Source organism: Eublepharis macularius, chromosome 7 (assembly GCF_028583425.1).
Source record: "Eublepharis macularius isolate TG4126 chromosome 7, MPM_Emac_v1.0, whole genome shotgun sequence".
NCBI lineage: Eukaryota > Metazoa > Chordata > Lepidosauria > Squamata > Eublepharidae > Eublepharis > Eublepharis macularius.
The window spans coordinates 139,675,826-139,695,717 of NC_072796.1; the positions used below are offsets into that span (position 1 = coordinate 139,675,826).

The following is a 19,892-nucleotide window of genomic DNA, read 5'->3' on the forward strand; positions in this document are numbered from 1 at the left end:
GTATAAGCTCAAAGGTTCTTTATTCCCCCAGGGCTGTTTTAGCTTCCAGCCTGCTCCAGACCTTCCATTGATGATACTATACACATCGATTTCAATGCACGCGGTGGGACATTAGACATGAGGGGCCCTCTGCCTATGGGAAATCCTTGGGTCTTCAGGCAATATATAAGCTCCATCCCAGTGACCTAAAATGCTGTTTTTAGTCAAAAATTTCCAGTCTCGGAGATGGAGAGTACAAGGAGAATGCAAACATTTAATATGTTTAGTATGTTTATAGATGTCATGCTTGTGACTAGAGATGGGCACGAACCAAAATATGAACCGAAATTCATGACGAACCAGGCCGGTTCGTGGTTCGCGAACCAGCGGTTTGTCAGATCCCATTTCTGACAAACCACCACGAACTTAAGGCTGGTTCGTTTAGTTCATTTTTTGGTTCGTCCTGCAGACAGCCTGGTGCCAACCAATGAGTTTCCTAGGCAACAGGGGATGGACTTCCTGCAGACCTTCTGTTGACCCAGAAGTGACCTTCTACTGGCCCGGAAGTGACCTTCTGCTGACCTGTAAGTGACAATTTTCTGACCTGGATGTGACATTTTCACAAACCAAATGAACCGGTTTGCTAACCGGGGGGCAGGTTCATGAAAGTCCGTGGTTTGTGAAATTTGACGAACCACATGGTTCATTTTGTTTCCCGGTTTGTGCCCATCTCTACTTGTGACTTGGCTATTGTTGGTAATGTTTGGAGAGGGCTACTATAAGACAGCTTTGTATGCTCATGTGATTCAGGTGTCTCCTCATAATTAGCCATACTCAAACAGCTGCAGATTTGTCTCTCTTCTTGCTCTCCGGGCACAAGCAAGGAGCTGATGATTCAGCAAGCTATTGGAATGCATATGAATGAATTCAGAGGGTCTGTTTGCATGATTATGGATGTTTTCTTGCATGCATAAAACTTTCTATCCCTGCTACCCATCTGCTAGTGCCTTCATTTTAAATATATATATATGAAAAATAAAATATGTTTCAGATTTGCGAGTTGAGACGTAAGGTGTGCCTTCACTGTCTACCCACAAAGCCAGCTGAACTTGCGAGAATTGCTTGACTAGAAGTCACTGCCTGTGCAGCTGCAAAAGCAGGATGATGAAATGGAGCCTCCACATTCAAGGGCAGTAAACCTTTGAATACCAGTGCCAGGAAGCAATTTCAAGGGAAGACCTTGGCCACTATGCCCTGTTGTTGGCCCTTCAGAATAACTGGTTGCCGACTGTGTGAGATACAGGGTTTTTTCCCTGAGAAAAGAGGTGGCAGAACTCTCAAAAGGGAAATGAGGAAGAAACACATGGAATTGTTTGAAATAATATTATTTTCATACACTACTGCCAAGTATTTTCAAGAGGTGCCGGAACTCCATTCCACCACGTTCCCACTGAAAAAAAAGCCGTTGAGATGGGATGCTAATGTAGGAAATTCACAGTTACCCCCCCACACACACACACACACAGTGACCCCTGCTCCATGCCCAGAAGTTGGCAAAACACTGTCAGGATCACTATCCAAACTGGCCTGGGAAACATTGCTTCCTGACCCCAAAGTGGCAATTGACATTACCCTGGGCATGTAAGAAGGGGCCACGAGAACTAAGCACTGACGTAACCCTTCCTGCCCTCCCTCTCATGATCTGCCCAAGTTCACAGAATCAGCATTGCTGTCAGATGGACTTCTAGTCTGATCCATCAGGGCTTTTATGTTCTTTACTTTAATTCCATGTCCTCTTTCTTCGTGCTAAATTTCTCCATACATACGTTTTTCATTGTTATTTCGGTGATGTCATATCTGAGCCACATATTAGTCATGCCAATATCGATGCTGTTGTCAGCAATGCTAATTCTAATGCAAACCTGTTGTCCTGAACCGATGTTTCATGCTGTAACTTGCTATAACTTGATACCATATTGCCAATGCCATAACTGTTTCTCTTGCAGGCTTAGTACAGGTGCTTATCTAACGAACTGTAGAATCTTTCAGTGTTCATGACCTTGTATAATACTCACTCCCATGTATTGCTATGTCTTGCTTTCCCAGTGACTCAACTTGATAGTACAAAGATGTGCGATGTTCTCATGCCAGGTTTGCGCCAAAAATCCTGTTTACTGTTGGGAGGGGGGAAGGAGCAAACATGTGTATTAAGAAGAAGGATTTTTCCACATATCACTGTTCCTGTCAATCTTGCTCTTCCTGCTTAGACACTTACCTTGCTTCTGAGTAACCCTATGGACATATATATGGAAATGATTCGATTTCTGAATAAAACCATTTAACCAAGAGCCTGAAATTCTTATTGCAATGGTACAGGGATCTGTCTGACATATCCTGTCATCTATAACCTGACAGATGACAATATATCAGAATAATGCAGTAAACGATGTACAAATTAGACATCCGTTTGTACATGCATCAAAAATGGATATCCAGATACGGGCGCCATCTTCCACCTCCGGAGATTTGCATTTGAATGTATACCTGAAGGTATATTCCATAATGATTTTTAAAGCATCGATGGGCTGGAGCAAACATTTGTGGATTCTGCTAACCACCCTTCTTCCCTTCACCCTAGCTTCTCCAAGAATTTGTGCACGCAGTCCGTGGTATTTTTTTCCCCCTATAGAAACTAGTGAATTAGATAGGAGAGTTCAGAATAATGATTCTCTCTTGCAGAACTTTAGCGTCTTCCACACTGGTAAAGACGACAAAAACTGGGTCAAGAGTCAGACCTGCCAGACTAGCACCACATTCCTGGAAAAGATCTTGTTATGAAATGTAGGTCAGTTGCCCTGTCAAACGGATTCATGTTTCGGCTTTCCTCTCTTTCAGAATACAGAAAAAGTTCTCGTTCCGTCGGTCACGTTAATCGTCGGCTGTGGAGTGTCTTCCCTGACTCTCTTGCTCTTGATAATCATTTACATCTCAGTCTGGAGGTAAATATTCATCTCTCCTCTACATGTTTTATTATTGATGATTTCTATCCTTGCCTGGAAATTTAATAGTTTGGGAATGACATGCTTGTGTAGCACCAAGGATCTTTTCTTTGCCTGTCTCGTTGTGCAGAAAAGTTAAAAGTGCTCCGGCTTGGTCCCCGGGCTTTTTGGTAGTGGCTCCCACATGGTGGAATGGTCTCCAAAAATGTATCAGGAAAGCACCCACCCTGTTACCATTTAGAAAACTGCAAAGCCAAACTGTTTGTAAGGGCTTACGGCCAATAGTTCTGTATGGTTTGGAGTGCTGATTGCTAGGGATTTTTGGGGTCCAGTAGCAGCCTAAAGACCAACTAGATTTCCAGAAGAAAAACAGCTTTGATTCTTGAATGCTCATATCCTGGAAACAAGTTGTTCTTTAGATGCTACTGGGTCCACATCTTGCTTTTCTACTGCAGACCAACATGGTTACTCACCTGGAACTATCTTTAGGTATTTTTTGTTTGTTTAATGTCTCCAAGTCAGATTAGTTTTAGATATTATTGTGTGCCTTGTTTCTATACATCATTACGAGTCACTTTGGATTCTTAATTAGAAAATGGCATGCTGGAAAACTCGAACACAGACAATGAAATGTGTATTTTTTTAGTGCACAGATATACTGCCTTTCTGCCCCAATGAAGGCAGTTTATAGTTCAGAATAGAGATGGGCATGATCCGCATTACGATCCAAAAAAATCCACGATAATGGCGATCGCGCGATCGTGACTCAGCGGATCGTGATCGGCCATGGCCAACGATCCAGTGATCGGGAGGGGGCTGGATCGGGGCTGGATCATGCTCGGATCAGGAAGCCAGACACTCAGGCACCAGTAATCTATTCCTGGGGCAATGGAGCCAGGGGAATGCCTGAGCTGTGTTTCCTCTCCTTCTGTCGCCCTGGAAACCCGAATGGAAGCCCAGCTTTCCTTGATCAGCAAGGCTTCCTTCCAACCACGGAGCAGCAAAGCAGTCACCAGTTGGGAGAAGACAGCCAGGGGAGGGAGGGGGAAGGGGGTGTTCTGTAGCCATGGGCACTCCAATCTCATCCCTGCAAACCCTGATCAGCAGCTCTGATGGCCAAACACAGATGGCCAAACACAAACACAGATGCCGCCGGCATCACCCACCAGCATGCTCCTTTTTGCCCTGGCGGGCAGGCACATGGGGGGTGCTGCTGGCGAGCGGCCAGACCCCCTGCCCCCTGAGGGGAGGCGGCTCATCGCCATTCCCCTGTGCCCGCTGGGTCCGGTGGCCGCCGCCAACACCCACCTTCCCACATAGCTGGGAATAGCAGCGCGCCCCGCTTTGGCCTCCATGATCCACGATCCACGGATCGGGTACGGGAGATGATCGGTGTGGATCGTTTAGTTGGGATCGTCACTGGCGCTGATCCACGATCAGCTGGATCAGCAATTTTTTTTGGATCGTGCCCATTTCTAGTTCAGAACAACTGCCCACAGTATAATACGCATAACACAAAAGGACACCCGGATAGAAAGGGAAGAAGAAAACTAGCATGTTCAGGCATAAACTCTTAGGTAATTTAGATAACATTTTCTCATATATATCTGGTCTTCCCTTTTCATCATTAATATTGATTTCCACAGCACATTTAACTTTCCTGCTTTATGACCCTTAATTTATGCATCCTCATAAAAACCTTGGGAGGTAGGAAAGTATCTGAAAGTCACCCCGGCCTTAATAAAGTTAGGATTGTAAGAAGGGGTTGAGTCATCCTGGGAACTTTTAGTAAACGTCTCCAAATATTTTTGGCCTCCTCTTAAAATCCAAGCTGCAATTCCTCCTCCCCACTTCTGTTCAAATGTTGCTTTTGGTGATATTTTGTTTATTTATTTAAGTTATTTAAAGTCCACCTTTCTTCACTGAGACTCACCTGGTGACACCCTAGGGATATAAGGACCTCTCCAAGAAATTTTCCAGGTCTTTTTTTTTTGAAGCTTTCCTTCAAATTCCTGATATACCTTGAAAACCCCAAATTTGCTTCAAATGTCACTTTGACTGACATTTCAGTGGCAGCTGCTAGGATCTAGCACTGGGAACTTCCATTACCCCAACTCAGAGTACTTCTCAGTGGTACTGGCTCTTGAGAAAAGGACCAAATATAGAATTGTTGCCACTTGTGCCTCCATGAAAAACGAGACACATTTGTAGGTTCTTACTTATGCAAAATCAGTGGTGAACTGTGTTTTCTGGGGATGTTCAACTTACCTGGAAAGTTCTGGGGGGGGGGCTGCTGCCCTGGAGGGTGTGGCAGTCACCCCCAAAGTCTTACCTATCCTGTGAACCAATCCTGATTTTGGCATTATTTTCCACCAAGTGATTGCCTGTCAACAAGGGTCCCTGGAACTCCATTGGTTTGGAGAGGGTGAGTCACCCTCAGCTTATGAAGGGAGAAGAAACAACTTTTCTTCAGAGAGGGATTTGGGTGGCTGTGGATAACAGCGTAAGCATAGACAGGCTTTTTAATTTTAGCTTTTAGTTAGGATTTGGGGTCATATTAGGGAACAAAACTTACTTTTAGTGAAATAAACAAGCACCCTGTGAAGGGCCTGTCAAATCTAACTTACTGTGGACAGGTTCTATGGCCAGGATCTCTGTAAGGTAAAAGACTTGAGTGGTAAGCCTGTCAGCTGAGTCAAAATGTTAAGAGTTGAACCTTGAATGCTGAAGGAACCTGTCTGGAGAAAAAGGAATAAAATCTCCCCTCAACTTTAGTGTTTGGTTGACTAAGACTAAGATGTGGGAATCCAACTCCCAGGCTTTGATGGGGCACCACTTGTGCCCGTTCCATCAGTCAAGAGTCATGGCATGATGCTGGACTCCTCTCTATCAATGGAGGCCCAGGTCATAGAAGTTGTCTGGTCTGCTTTTTCCCACCTCGGGCAGGCCAGGCAGCTTGCCCCCGTCTCTCAGTCCATGACCTAATGACAGTGATCCATGCAACCGTCACCTCCAGATTGGACTACTGTAACTTGATCTATGCAGAGCTTCCCTTGGGTCTGACTCGAAAATTGCAGTGGGTCCAGAATGTGGCTGCCCGTGTCCTGACGGGCATGCCATACAGGTCACATGTGACGCCAACCTTGCAACAGCTACACTGGCTCCCCGTGGAGTTCTGGATCAGGTTCAAGGTTTGGGGTTTTGCCTATAGAGCCCTAAACAGACTGGGACCAGCATACCTGAGGGACCTGAGGGACACCCCTTATATGCCCCGGAGAGCACTTAGATCAGTAAGAAAGCACTTACTGGTGGTCCCTGGCCCCAAGGAGGCTCAACTGGCCTTGACCAGGGACAGGGAGTTTTCAGTCCTGGCCACAACCTGGTGGAACTCTCTGTCGGAGGACACTCGGGCGTGCCAGGATCTTGTATCTTTTCGGCGGGCCTGCAAGACAGAGATGTTCCACCAGGCGTATGGTTGAGGCTGGCATTAGATCCACCAAATAAGCCTCCCTGCCAGTCTCCTATTATCAGGGGGGGCATATGGTCATCTGCCCCCCCACACACGTGGGGGGGAATACAACTCACTTCACCCTTTCTTATATATGGTGAGCAGAGAAGGATGAAAGGGGGGCCTTCAGTATCTACCTTGGGATACGGAAATTTATGTCTGTCAAGTTTTTTATTTCCTGAAATGTAATATTTGTGAGATCTGTGATTTTACTGGTTTTACCCATTGTATTTTTATCTATTGCTGTAACTCACCCTGAGCCTGCTTGCAGGGAGGGAGGGCTAGAAATTAAATAAACAAACGATAACGATAACGATGACGATGACGATGACGATGACGATGACGATGACGATGACGATGACGATGACGATGACGATGACGATGACGATGACGATGACGATGACGATGATAATGATAATGATAATGATAATGATAACGATTCAGTGTGAACTCTCAGGGGAGAACACATTCAACCTCTGGGGAGTGGAGCTGAGAGCCAGTTGTACATTCCTAACTGGATATTCTACTCTGAACTTTTACTTATTTTCTGTAAATAAATGTTTGTTGTTCAGTTCCATCTGTGCTATGTCTGTCAAGGCAAAACAGCTGTGAAAAAGAAGCTTATACTTACCTGACAATTAAGTACTATATTATTCTTTTCACCCTTTGATGCTACCTACTAGTTAAAACTTAGATGCTAATTACTGATTAAATGAAGCTCATGTCTCTCCATTTTAGTGATTTTGGTAGATTTGTACAAATAAAAGGAGAAGCCAGAGTATGAGATTTGGACAGGCAGAAGTCCAGAGGGCAGCTACCTCAGAAGTCTCCCTTATCTCATTACCTGTGCTTTCCCCATCCCCCACCCTTGCTTAAAGGGGAGCAAGGGAAAAATGGGGGGACAGCAGCATTGCATGACAGACCCAGAAGTGACATCACTGCATCAAGCAACTGTCTAGGAATTCTCCCAATCTCTATTGCTTCACCATACAAATTGGGGGGATTCTTATGGCATCACTTTCGGGTCTTCATCCGGAAGTGATGTCACAGTGTTGCATGACACTTCCCTCCTCGTGCCCTGCTCTCACTATGCCAACTGCCAAGTCTGTGCCTGGCAACCTTAGGAACATTGAAATGGAACATTTGCTTTCCTCGTCTATTGTACACTCTGTGGCCCCACTGATCTATCCATCCCTCCTTCCTTGCCTAGTCGACAGCATTGGTGTGACCTTGCTGAACTTCTGAGCAATCAGTGTGTGGATAATGAGTTGCCATGGCAGCCGCTATACTTCTGGGCCTCTCAATATGTTAAACTAGGCATAATCGAATGAAAACAGTCCTTCCCCCCAAATACACCCACATTTACCACATGGCTGCTTAATTCAGGGCTGAACGTTTTGTCAGGTGGAGACGGATAAAAGATCTGGGGACACTGTTGTTTTGTTTTTACTGAAAAGAAGTAGGAGACTGCAGTGTGGGACAAGAACTGGTGAGGGCTGGGCCCTTTCCCCTCTTGCCAATCTGATTTTTATCCCACTGATTCTCCAAAGGTGGTAAATACAATTCTCTCCTCTGTTTTATCTTTACAATAATGTTGTGATGTGAACCAGACTGAGGCTGAATCTACATGTTCTAACATAGTGTCTTAACATAACATGATAGTGTCTTCCTGGTGTGATTTATGATGTCATCGTGCCAAGAGAACGGGATCATGGCTCTATGATGTCAAAAATCACGCCAGGAAGACGCTGTCATTCCGATAGTTTAGCGCTATGCCAGTATGTGTGGATTCAGCCTGAGAGATAGTTACCGGACTAAGGAACACGGGTTTCATGGCTGTGAGAATTTGAACCTGGCTTTCCACAGTCCTAAGTCCACACTTTAAACACTACAGCATACCAGCTCATTCTCCAAGCTTCCTTTCTCACAAAGGCAAAAGCTACGAGGAGCCCATATCTGCAAACATCACCATGAACCTGTTAAACTTCCAAACTTTCCATATTCAAAGGTGGCAATCAGATGAGAGCCAATCACTTGGTCTCTTTGGTATGTGCTGAGCAGCTGTGCATGCCTGCCAAACCAGTGTGCATTGGTTTTCCCCAAAGCTGCACGTGCACAAACAGGCTGCCAGTTCAAACCAATGAGTGACCATTAGCTCCGTTAAGGACTACATAGATGAACACCAAAGGGTAGGATTTTATTGAAACACAGCATTAATTGATGACTGAGTTACGTGATTTGTGAATGATTTAAGGAGTGAATTTATTGCCTGTTTAAACAATTGGCTGCTCAGTAAAGCACTTACTCAGCCATTTTGGGGGTAGTAGAATTCAATTGGGCTGTGTCAGAACGTGCATGCCCGAAAAGCCAAGAGCACTGTACTGCATGGTTAGTGAGGAATACAACGAAACAACCTGATGAACATTGACGAACCGATCTACAAACTGTCATTGAAAAATCAAGTCTTTGTTTCCAACTGGCAAGCAGGATGCAAACCCAATGGGCAGGTGTTCGAATACTCCTACCCATATCATTATGGTCACTAGGTGACTTTGAGCTAATCACCGTCTCCCCGCTTAGCCTACCTCACAGGGGTTTTCTGTGGCAAAAAATGGAGTTTATATCATTGTATGTATCCCTGAGCTCCTTAGAGGAAGGGTGGAATAAACGGTGGAATACACAATGGAACAGATAGGTAGGTAGTATTTTTTTCCCGTAGGGCTGCCAGGTCTTCCGCTATGGTCAGAGACCTCCCAGCAACCCTTCCCATTGCCCTCTGGTACTTCAAAGGCTGGCTGGAGAATAATGGAGAAAAATTGAGCGAGTGTGCCAGCATCGAGCCAGAGCATGACATCACTTCCAGCAAAAGAGGAAGTGACATCTTAATTCTGGGGGAGGATGCATTAGAATTTGCCCAAACCACTGCGGTTTAACCATGGAATTTCTGAAAATCCTATAATGTCCCCTCTCCGACATTATAATGCCACATCCAGGTTTTTTCAGAAGTAGCATAGTGTGCCAGCATCATACTGGTGCACCTGTCCCTGCAATGGCTCAGCGGCAGAGCATCTGCTTGGCATACAGAAGGTCCCAGGTTCGATCCCCGGCATATTTAGTTAACGATCGGGTACTAGGTGATGTGAAAGACCTCCACCGGAGACCCTGGAGAGCTGCTGCCAGTTTGAGTAGACAATATTGACCTTGATGGACCAAGGTCTGTATAAGGATAAGGATAGCTTCATGGGTATGGGTTCGACCCTGTCGAGCGCTGCAACCCAGGTTCCTACCTGTGGGAAAACAGCTTAAACAGCAATTTTGAGTGGGGAAATGGAAGGCAAGGAAAGGGTTAATCCAGAAAGCACCCACAGAAATAATATCCATGGTGTTCCGTTCCATGATATGGACATCTTGGCTCAGAGTGTTATATTTCAGGGGGAATTCCTTTCATGGAAGAATCCATAGTAGGGTTGCCAAGCAGCCTGGAAACAATGTCCCATTCCTTTAACAGATTGGATAGTCCAGGCAAGCCCAATCTCATCAGATCTCGGAAGCTAAGCAGGGTCGGTCTTGGTTAGTAATTGGATGGGAGACTTCCAGCGAAGACTGGGGTTGCAAAGGCAGGCAATGGCAAACCACTTCTGTTAGTCTCTTGCCATGAAAACCCCACCAAGGGTCGCCATGAGTAAGCTCTGACTTTAGGACACTCTCCACCACTCTCCATCTTATGCCCTGACCTGAATAGCCCAGGTGAGCCCAATCTCATCAGATCTCATAAGCTAAGCAGGGTCGGTCTTGGTTAGTAATTGGATGGGAAACCTCCAATGAAGACCAGGGTTGCAGAGGCAGGCAATGACAAACCACCTCTACTAGTCTCTAGCTATAAAAAGCCCACTAGGGGTCTCTGTAAGTCAGCTCTGACTTGACAGCACTCTCCGCCCCCAAGCTTATATTAAAAGGGCAGGACTTTTTCTCCAGGCCATTGTCCACCCTAAACTTTAGTCATTTTCTGGCCCAGTGGGGGAAAGAATATGTGGATTCAGACAAACAGCTATAGCAGTTCCTGAAATGCTGAAGCTGCTGTTTCTTCATCTGGCAACCCTTGGTAGGAGCACGGGGTGGCTCCCCATTTCCCTTGGCTGGCTCCCCATTTCCAAGGTATTCCAGCAGATGGTGCGCCGTAATCCTTCTGTTTGGCTATTGCATGTCAGAGCATCCATGCAAACAATTGCCGTGGCCAGATAAAATAAAACATCGTGCCAGGTTGGTTGCCGCATCTCAGTATCCAGCAAATCGAATCTTTGGCTATCCAAAAGTGAAGTGAGGAATTAAGCCATGGGAGAGAAGAGGCTTGACAGAGCAGCACAGAAATCTGTCATGGCTTTGGATCACGGTGGCCACTGGCTTCTTTCCCGCTGAGAAATAATCTTACATTTCAACCCAGCTATTGTAGCCACCTCTAGGCTGGTGGCCAGCAAGATGCTTGACCCGCTGACTCTGTGGCTTCTGAATGAACTGTGTCCAGATGCAGCCGTACAGTTTTGTCTATTGGCAGGACAGCAGAAAGCTCCGAATTTCCCTGAAATCCCCCCTCCGTGTGTCTTGGTTTCTTTTCATGTAGAACAATGGCATTGCAGAGAACAGACTTGCAAATCTTTATTTATTTATTGACTTTGGATTTCTGTTCCGCCCTCCCCACGAAGGGCTCTGGGGGGAATACAACATTTTAAAAACACATTAAAATTAATTTATAAAATTAAAACCATAAATAGATTGAAAGAGGATTCACTCGTAAAATATACACTAGTTACAATCAGATGGCGGCAATCTAGAGGCAGCAGACACAGCTCAACAAGATAAGGTGGCGGACAACCCTAGTAGGGAAGGATTCAGATTTTATATTCTTCTCCACTTTTTTGGCCGGTGGAGGACAAGCCCGACCTCAACCATATGCCTGGGGGAACATCTCTGTCTTACAGGCCTGGCAAAACGATTAACACATCCTGCCGGGCCTTGGTCTCAGTGGACAGAGAGTTCCACCGGGCTGGAGCCAGGACCAAGAATGCCTTGGCTCTGGTCGAGGTCAGGTGGGCCTCCTTGGGGCCAGGGACCACCAATAGATGTTTCTTTCCCGATCGGAGCATCCTCTGGGGCACATATGGGGAGAGGCATTCTTACAGATAAGCTGATCGCAGTCCGCATAGGGCTTTGTAGGTTAATACCAAGATCTTGAACCTGATCTGGTACTGATCTGGCGCAATATAGGTGTCATATGCACACCAGTCAGTGCTCCTACAATAGCACGTGCTGCTGCATTTTGAACCAGCTGCAGTCTCCGGGTCAGACTCAAGGGAAGCCCCACGTAGAGCGAGTTACAGTAGTCCAGCCTAGAGATGACCGTTGCCTGGATCACTGTAGTTAAGTTGCTGACTGAGAGGTACAGGACAAGCTGCCTGGTCTGCCGTAGGTGGAAAAAAGAGGGCCTGGCAACCGCTGCAACCTGAGCCTCCATTTTCAAGGAGGCATCCAGAACCACCCCCAAACTCCTAACTGACGACACTGGCATAAGCGGTGCCCCGACGAGTGTCTGGCGTCAGATTCCGGCACCTAACCCCCTGCGATTCAAATACAGGACCTCCGTCTTTGTAGGATTTAATTTCAGTCGACTCTGTTTCAACCAACCAGTCATGGCATCGAAAGCACGCTCCAGGACATCCAGGGCCAAGCCAGGCTGGCCGTCCATCATCAGGTATAACTGGGTGTCATCTGCATATTGATGACACCCAAGTCCAAAGCTCTGCACCAACTGGGCAAGGGGGCGCATATAGATGATAAACAGCAATGAGGAGAGTATTGCCCCTTGTGGGACCCCACACACCACAGGTTGGCGGGAAGACAGTCTCTCCCCAAGCGCCACCCTTTGTCCCCGACTGTAGAGAAAGGCAATGCCGCGTATCCCCACGTCGGCGAGGCGGTGGGTCAAAAGTTCATAATCGACCGTATCAAATGCTGCTGACAAATCCAATAGAATCAGCAGTGCCGATCCACCTTGATCCAGTTTTGTCAATTGGCAGGACAGCAGAAAGTTCAGAATTTCCCTGAAATCCCCCCCCCCCACCATGTGTCTTGATCTGTTTCCATGTAGAATAATTGCTTTGCAGAGAACTGACCTGAATGAGGGAGCCCATTATGGCGTACTAGCAACATATTATGGCTTTCCAGACCTCTTTCCCTTCTTGTTTCTGCTCTGCCAGACAGATAGTGAAGAAGGTAGGAGTTTGTTGAAGCCACGGTGGAGTACCACACATGACTATGGCACAGTATTCGTGTTGTTGGTTTCATAGGTTTTGATTTCTTGGTATCAAGATGTAGCCACAGTTTGCTGTCCTCTAATTCCACTTGTGAGGTTTTTAATATGCTCACATTCTAGATCTTTTCCTCCTCTACTCCACTTATCTAGTGAGGTAGAAGAAAGGACGATCTCCTTATTCTGCTTTCCTTCCTCAAATGGTCTTTTGACATCATTAGATGCACCAGATGCTCCCAGGAAAATACATCCCCCCTCCCCCCGCCCCTTGTGTTGCATGATATTAGTGGTATCTTTTTTTCTTGCAAGATATCTCAGCTGGATAGGGTTGCCAGCCACCCACTGGGGGCAGGGATCCCCCACTCCCACCCTCCATGCACACATACCCTGCTTGCCTGGCTGGTGGGGGGAAAGGTGGGGGGAAAGGTGGGGGAATGCCTCTCCCGGGGCTCACTCCCAGGCAGCATGACATACTCCCGCGCTCTGCAGGAGGCCAATTTAGGCCCCAAACTGGCCAAATTGGGCCTGTTTGGACCACGGGGAAGTGCAGGAGTCTCCAGGTCCTTCCCAGCAGTGCTTCTGTGCTCTGCAGCGGGCCAAATCAGGTCGTTGGGGTCTGAAATCAGCTTGCTGCAAAGCACGGGAGCACTCCAAGACCCATCGTGCTACCGCAGCAGCACTCCTGCACTCCGCAGCGGGTGGATTTTGGCCCCAAACAGGCCCAATTCAGCCAGCTGTGGAGCACAGGAATGCTGCTGGGATGGCCCTGGAGAGCTCCAGTGCTTCACAGTGGGCCAAGTTAGGCACCAAATGGGCCGAAATCAACCCGCTGCTGAGTGGGAAAGAGCTCCCAGGGGTGACACGAGGCCCTGTACGACGGCGTCACTTCTCGGAAGTGATGCCATTGCACAGACTGGGAGCACACACATGAGCTACAAAGGTCAGTGCCAGGTCTCCCACCTCCCATCCAGAGGGTGAGGGAACCTGGCAACCCTCCAGCTGGCCAAGTGCAAACTGAACCACCCAGGGTCCAGGGAGGGACATCTCTACCTGCTGATGATTAAATGGTTGGTAAGCCTGTGTAGAGCTGAGCTGACCCATCTCTCGTACAGTGTGCCAACAGCCCCCATGTCCTCTAGCCTCCCACCCCATGCCCAGTCGGCCTTTGAGTGATGAAAGAATGCTACTATGCCCAGATGGATGCTAGCATAAAAAAGACCAAAGAGGAGCAATTAGGAGGCATAATGGGAATAGCAACCATGCCATCTTCCTTCCTTGCTTGCCCTTTTCCACCAAAATCAAAAAGAGTCCAGTAGCACCTTTAAGACTAACCAACTTTATTGTAGCATAAGCTTTTGAGAATCACAGTTCTCTTCGTCAGATGCGTGCCCTCCATGCATCTGACAAGGAGAACTGTGATTCTCGAAAGCTTATGCTACAATAAAGTTGGTTAGTCTTAAAGGTGCTACTGGACTCTTTTTGATTTTGCTACTACAGACTAACACAGCTAACTCCTCTGGATCTTTTCCACCAGAAGTCCTAAGGGGTATGCGAGCGGCAACCGAGGGAGTTCACAATTGGTTTCGCTTCTCACACATAAGAACATAAGAGAAGCCGTGTTGGACCAGGCCTGTGTCCCATCCAGTCCAACACTCTGTGTCACACAGTGGCCAAAAAACCCAGCTGTCCTCAGGAGGTCTGCCAGTGGGGAAGGGACAATAGAAGCCCTCCCACTGATTGCCTCCCCACAAACACCAAGAATACAGAGCATCACTGCCCTAGAAAGAGACTTCCCTCTATACCTTGTGGCTAATAGCCACTGATGGACCTCTGCTCCATATGTTTCTCCAATCCCCTCTTGATGCTGTCTACACCCATCCCATCAATCCCTGAATAAGTGACTGGGTTCCGGTTGGACTTTTGGAGCGGTGTCTTTGTAAACTTGTATCTATTTACCCTATGGCATTGTTTATGGAAATGTCCTTGATACTGTACGGAAATGTACTTGATACTGATTGTACTGTTCTCACACTGTGTAATCCACCTCGAGTCTCAGTGAGAAAGGCAGAATATAAAAGGAATAATTAAAAAAAAAAACACTAACACACAATTTACTGATATGGGCCGTTTCCACATGGCTTACCTTGTTCTGGAAAACAGCGAAATCTCGCACAAAATCACGCAAGAAGACACTGTTATCGTGCGAGAAGACGCGATAACAGCGTCTACTCGCGAGATTTCGCTGTTTTACAGAACAAGGTAAGCCATGTGGAAATGGCCCATATCAGTAAATTGTGTGTTAGCCATGGAAGTCTTCCAGGAGACCTCGGGCCCTTCATAATCTCTCACCTAACCCACCCTCACAAGATTGTTTTGGTGAGGACTGTTTTGTGAGGATTTTGTGAGTGCAATCCTATGGAGAGGTACCCCAGTCTAAATGCATTGACTTCAATGGGCTTAGGCTGGAATAACTCACCATAGGATTACATTGTAAGTGGAGGGTGGGGGAACTATGTAAAAAACTGCTGTCAATCCACGATCAGGAAAAAAAGCAGGACAGAAATAAATAAAAATAAGGACGGAGAAGGAGAACTATGAGGGGCAGTGGCAGAGCGGAGGAAGCTCGGGCCACAGCTTTGTTGGGGAAACCAGGGCCCGCATCAATGGAACGTAATGGATAGAATTTCCCATCTCCTGTGAATCCGCACAGCCTTCTGGTTATAAACAGAAATTATACCATTCTGTGCATAGATACCATATTAACTGTGCATTTTTTAAAAAGCAGTGTAACAGGAATGTGCAAAAGTCATGTGTCTATGAAACCAACAGTGAAAAGCCGAGAATCAAAACCACGGTTAAAATTAGAAACAAATATAAAAAGAAATGAAATCCAGGAACATGTTCAACTTTTTCTGCTTTGGAAGTCAACCTTGCTAGATTACCGAAGTGTCTCGAAATGGTAATCGTAGTAATTGAGGGCTTTTCCTTTCCGTTTCTTCCCTGCAGATATATCCGCTCTGAACGTTCTGTCATCTTAATCAACTTCTGCCTGTCAATCATCTCTTCCAATGCTCTCATCTTGATTGGGCAAACCCAAACCCGGAATAAGGTAGGATTTTTCTTTTTCTTTTTGCTAGTTGTAACGGCTGAACAAAGCCCATCTCCCCACGAGTTCCTTTCCTCTCCTTTGCTAATGATGTCAAAAGCACCGCATAAATGGTGAATTACAGATGAATGGCTCAGCCTCCCTTGAAGAATGGGGAAAGCTGCTTTGGTGTTTGTATTAAAGGAGATTTCAGGTGGGGGGCTTTTTCAAGTAGTTGCTTGGGGTGCGTTAGAATGGGACAGACCTGGGAGGCTTTGGTGCTTTTTCTCTCTCCAATGTAAAAGGGTGAATTGGCCAAACAGAGACGGAGGAGAATGCACCACTTATTAAGCGTTCGCTCGTTCCATAGCATCGCTGTCTTTTTCTAGGCCTGCAGCCAGCCGCTGACCTTAATTAAGAAGCCATGCATCACACTCACTACCCAGGCACGGAAGTATCAGGGAATCGGTTCTCCTTAAAGAGAATTGCATAACTTCATTAAAGAGAGATTTATCACTGCTTATTGCAGCTATAAAGAACTTCCATGTTCAGAGGCAATACACCACTGGACTGCAGCTGGTGAGGTTAAGCAATGGAGGAAGGTGTCACACCTGTGTTTTCTTTGCCCTAGAAATAATTCTTTCAGGAAAGTTCAGCCCTGGGTGTAGTATAGAAGACCCACTTATCGATATGCAGAACTTGTGGCTCATTGCCAAAAGAGCAACAGGTAAACATTAGGTAGAACTTCTTGATAGTTAGAGCAATCCCTCAGTGGGACAGGCTTCCTCGGGAGGTGGTGGGCTCTCCTTCTTTGGAGGTTTTTAAGCAGAGGCTAGATGGCCATCTGACAGCAATGCTGATTCTGTGAACCTGGGCAGGTCGTGAGAGGGAGGGCAGGAAGGGTTACATCAGTGCTTAGTTCTCGTGGTCCCTTCTTACATGCCCAGGGTAAGGCCAATCACTGCCTTGGGGTCCAGTAGCAATTTTCACTGGCCAGTTTGGCTAGGAATCCTGGAGGTATTTTGCCATCTTCTGGGCAAGGAGAAGGGGTCACTGGGTGTGTGTGGGAGGGCGGAGGTAGCTGTGAATTTCCTGCATTGTGCCAGGGGTTGGACTAGATGACCCTGTAGCCCCTTTCCAACCCTATGATTCTATGGATCGTGGCCTGCAAAGTGCTCGTCAGGTAGACAGATATATGTGGACTCCCCCATCCCTTTTTTAAATTGTTCCAGAATTTCACTCTGCATTGCTTTCTATTCCTCCTTAACTCTATTTTATCTAGGAAAATTTCTAAAATTCATTCTAAGATTGGAGCGTACATGCTTTGCATGGCTTTCTATTCCTTTGATTAATTTCTGTCTTCGGTCCCCTCCAAGGCATGTAGATAAAACATTGTAAGAAAGCAATATTGGAGCAGACATTATTTTTATTTATTTATTTCAAATTTCTATTATGCCCTCCCCACGAGCGGGCTCAGGGCAGATAACAACATATTAAAATACAATAAAATACATCTACATTAAAACATTAAAACAACAGTGTATTAATACACATTTTAAATGGGATTTAAAACAGGATGGTGGACAACCTTCACAGGGAGGGTTAAGATTTTATACACCCCCTTTTTTTTCAGGCCAGCGGAGGCCCAGCCTCAGCCATATGCCTGGCAGAACAACTCTGTCTTGCAGGCTCGGCGGAAGGATAGTAGGTCCTGCCAGGCCCTGATTTCAGCACACAGAGTGTTCCACCAGGTGGGAGCCAGGACTGAAAAGGCCCTGGCTCTAGTCAAGGCTAGGTGGGCCTCCTTGAGGCCAGGGACCACCAACAGCTGTTTGTCCCCTGATCGGAGTGTCCTCTGGGGAATTTATGGGGAGAGATGGGCCCATAGAGACACTGGTCCCAGTCCGCACAGGGCTTTATAGGTTAATACCAAAACCTTGAATCTGACCTGGTACTCCACTGGCAACCAACGCAGCTCACATAAGAATGGCGTTATACGCGCCTTATTTGGCATTCTCGTAATAACATATATATGATGTATCCAGTTTCTTTTCCCATAGTGCTCTAGCAATGTCCGCGTGTGTTCCCGTGCATTGGTAAAGCACTGCATGAAAAAAATATCGCTCCAGTTGTACTTACACAATCAGTGTGCTCTTTTGTGTTGTATTATTACTATGCATGTGAGCATTGGTAATGAGGAAGGGGAAGTACTGGAAGCAGTCACTGGGCGTGCATGCACAAAACACTGTGTACAATATTCACAAAGGGAACAGTGGCAGGTGCCGCAGGGCAGTGGTTCTACTTCTAAAACAAGCCCAGGAAATTTAGAACACCAAAATTTGGGGCGGATTTAGTTGAGACGTATTTCAGAAGAATCCCCGGTGGCGGATGTCAGCAGCGTACAAATTAGGAAGATGAAAGATAATCAGATTATTTAAAAAAATAATAATTAGTAAACAGGGGCATGCTCCATGTAGATGTGCTGGAAGGCAAAATGAGGTAAGAACAGACAGGGGAAGATAAGTCTCTATGGTATTGGAGGACTGCCATATAGAACTGGGCACTTCTCAGCTGCTCCAAAGCACAAGATACGTCGAAGAGGTTTAAGTTGCAGGAAGGCAGATCTGGGGTGACTATTAGGGGGGGGAAAACTTCGAACAATAAAAAAAGATTCAACAATGAAATAGGTTGCCTAGGTAGACAGTGGTCTTTCCCTTGCTAGAAGTCTTCAGGCAGAGAACTGAAGACTTGAGCCCCATTCCATGCTTTGGCTGTGGGTGTCACATCCACAGATCTACTGCTGCACTAATTCTGCCCAGTGACTGGGTTTAAAACAGGGGCAGGAATGCAGTGTGCTTGTTCTCAGGCAATACAGTGACATTCCTCTCCTGCGATAGAGGAGCCCTTTGTCTCCAAGTCCAAAGTGACCATGAGAAAGAGGAAATTTGGACTCCAAGTGAGTTGTGCTATTTGTGCACTCAAATCTCTTTCTCCAATAGTCAACTTCTATTCCAAAGCAGCTGCAGAATGTACCAAGACAGTTTGGTGTTGTGGTTAAGAGCGGCAGGACTCTAAGCTGGAGAGCCGGGTTTGATTCCTCAATCTTCCGCTTGAAGCCAGGTTGATGACCTTGGGTCACTCACAGCTCTTTCAGAGCTCTCTCAGCCCCACCCTCCTCGCAGAGCGATTGTCCTAAGGATAATAATAACATACTTTGTAAACTGCTCTGAGTGGGCGTTAAGTTGTCCTGAAGGCCAGTATATAAATCTAATGTTGTTGTTGTTGTGATGATGATGGTGGTGGTGATGATGATGATGATGATGATGTGCACATGTGTGTGTGTGTGTGAGAGATAGAGAGACAGACAGACAGACAGACAGACAGACAGATAGATAGAGAGACCCAACCACTGACAGCTTTGGATTCAGAAGACTAAATGCCACTGTTTGTGAGAAGGATTTGGGATCTGGGCCTCCTTTTTATTCCCTTGCTCATCGCAGTATGGTATAGTGGTTAGAGTGTTGGGCTAGGAGCTAGGTAAACCAGATTCAAATCCCCACCCTGCCATCGAAGTTCACTGGGTGACCTTGGGCCAATCACCCTCTCAGCCTAACCTACCTCATAAGGTTGTTGTCGGGATAAAATGTAGGAGAGGACAATGACGGTGTAAGCTGCTTTGGGCCCGTATTGGCAAAAAAAGCGGAGTGTAAATGTCTAGGTAAATAAAAATAATAAATACACCTCCCACCTACAAAAATGTGTCCGGCGCCCCAAAAGGGTGCTGTCCTTCCCTCTGGAGTTCATTATCAATGCCAGTCGCCCATGAATTTTGTGGGGATCTATCCACTTAGTAACAACATCTCACTGATGTCAAAGGCTTATTTACAAACTTGCAAAAGCAAGGGGAGGGGGGGACGGCAGCTCTGGTGTTTATTTGCCTGTTTGATTAGGATGCCTTTGCCCCCTTGCCCTCCTCCTGTATCCACCCAGCGCACAACGTCCATCTTATTCTTTGCA

General features: G+C 46.4%; 1 protein-coding gene across 1 annotated transcript in view; it reads left to right on the plus strand.

Annotated features, from left to right (window-relative positions):
• ADGRB1 (adhesion G protein-coupled receptor B1) overlaps positions 1-19,892 on the plus strand; it is a 357,612-nt gene that overhangs the window by 266,328 nt on the left and 71,392 nt on the right. The window contains exons 21-22 of the mRNA XM_054985938.1: positions 2,875-2,978; positions 15,797-15,899. Of these exons, the coding sequence (XP_054841913.1) occupies positions 2,875-2,978; positions 15,797-15,899 (207 nt within the window). The remainder of the gene's footprint in view (positions 1-2,874; positions 2,979-15,796; positions 15,900-19,892) is intronic.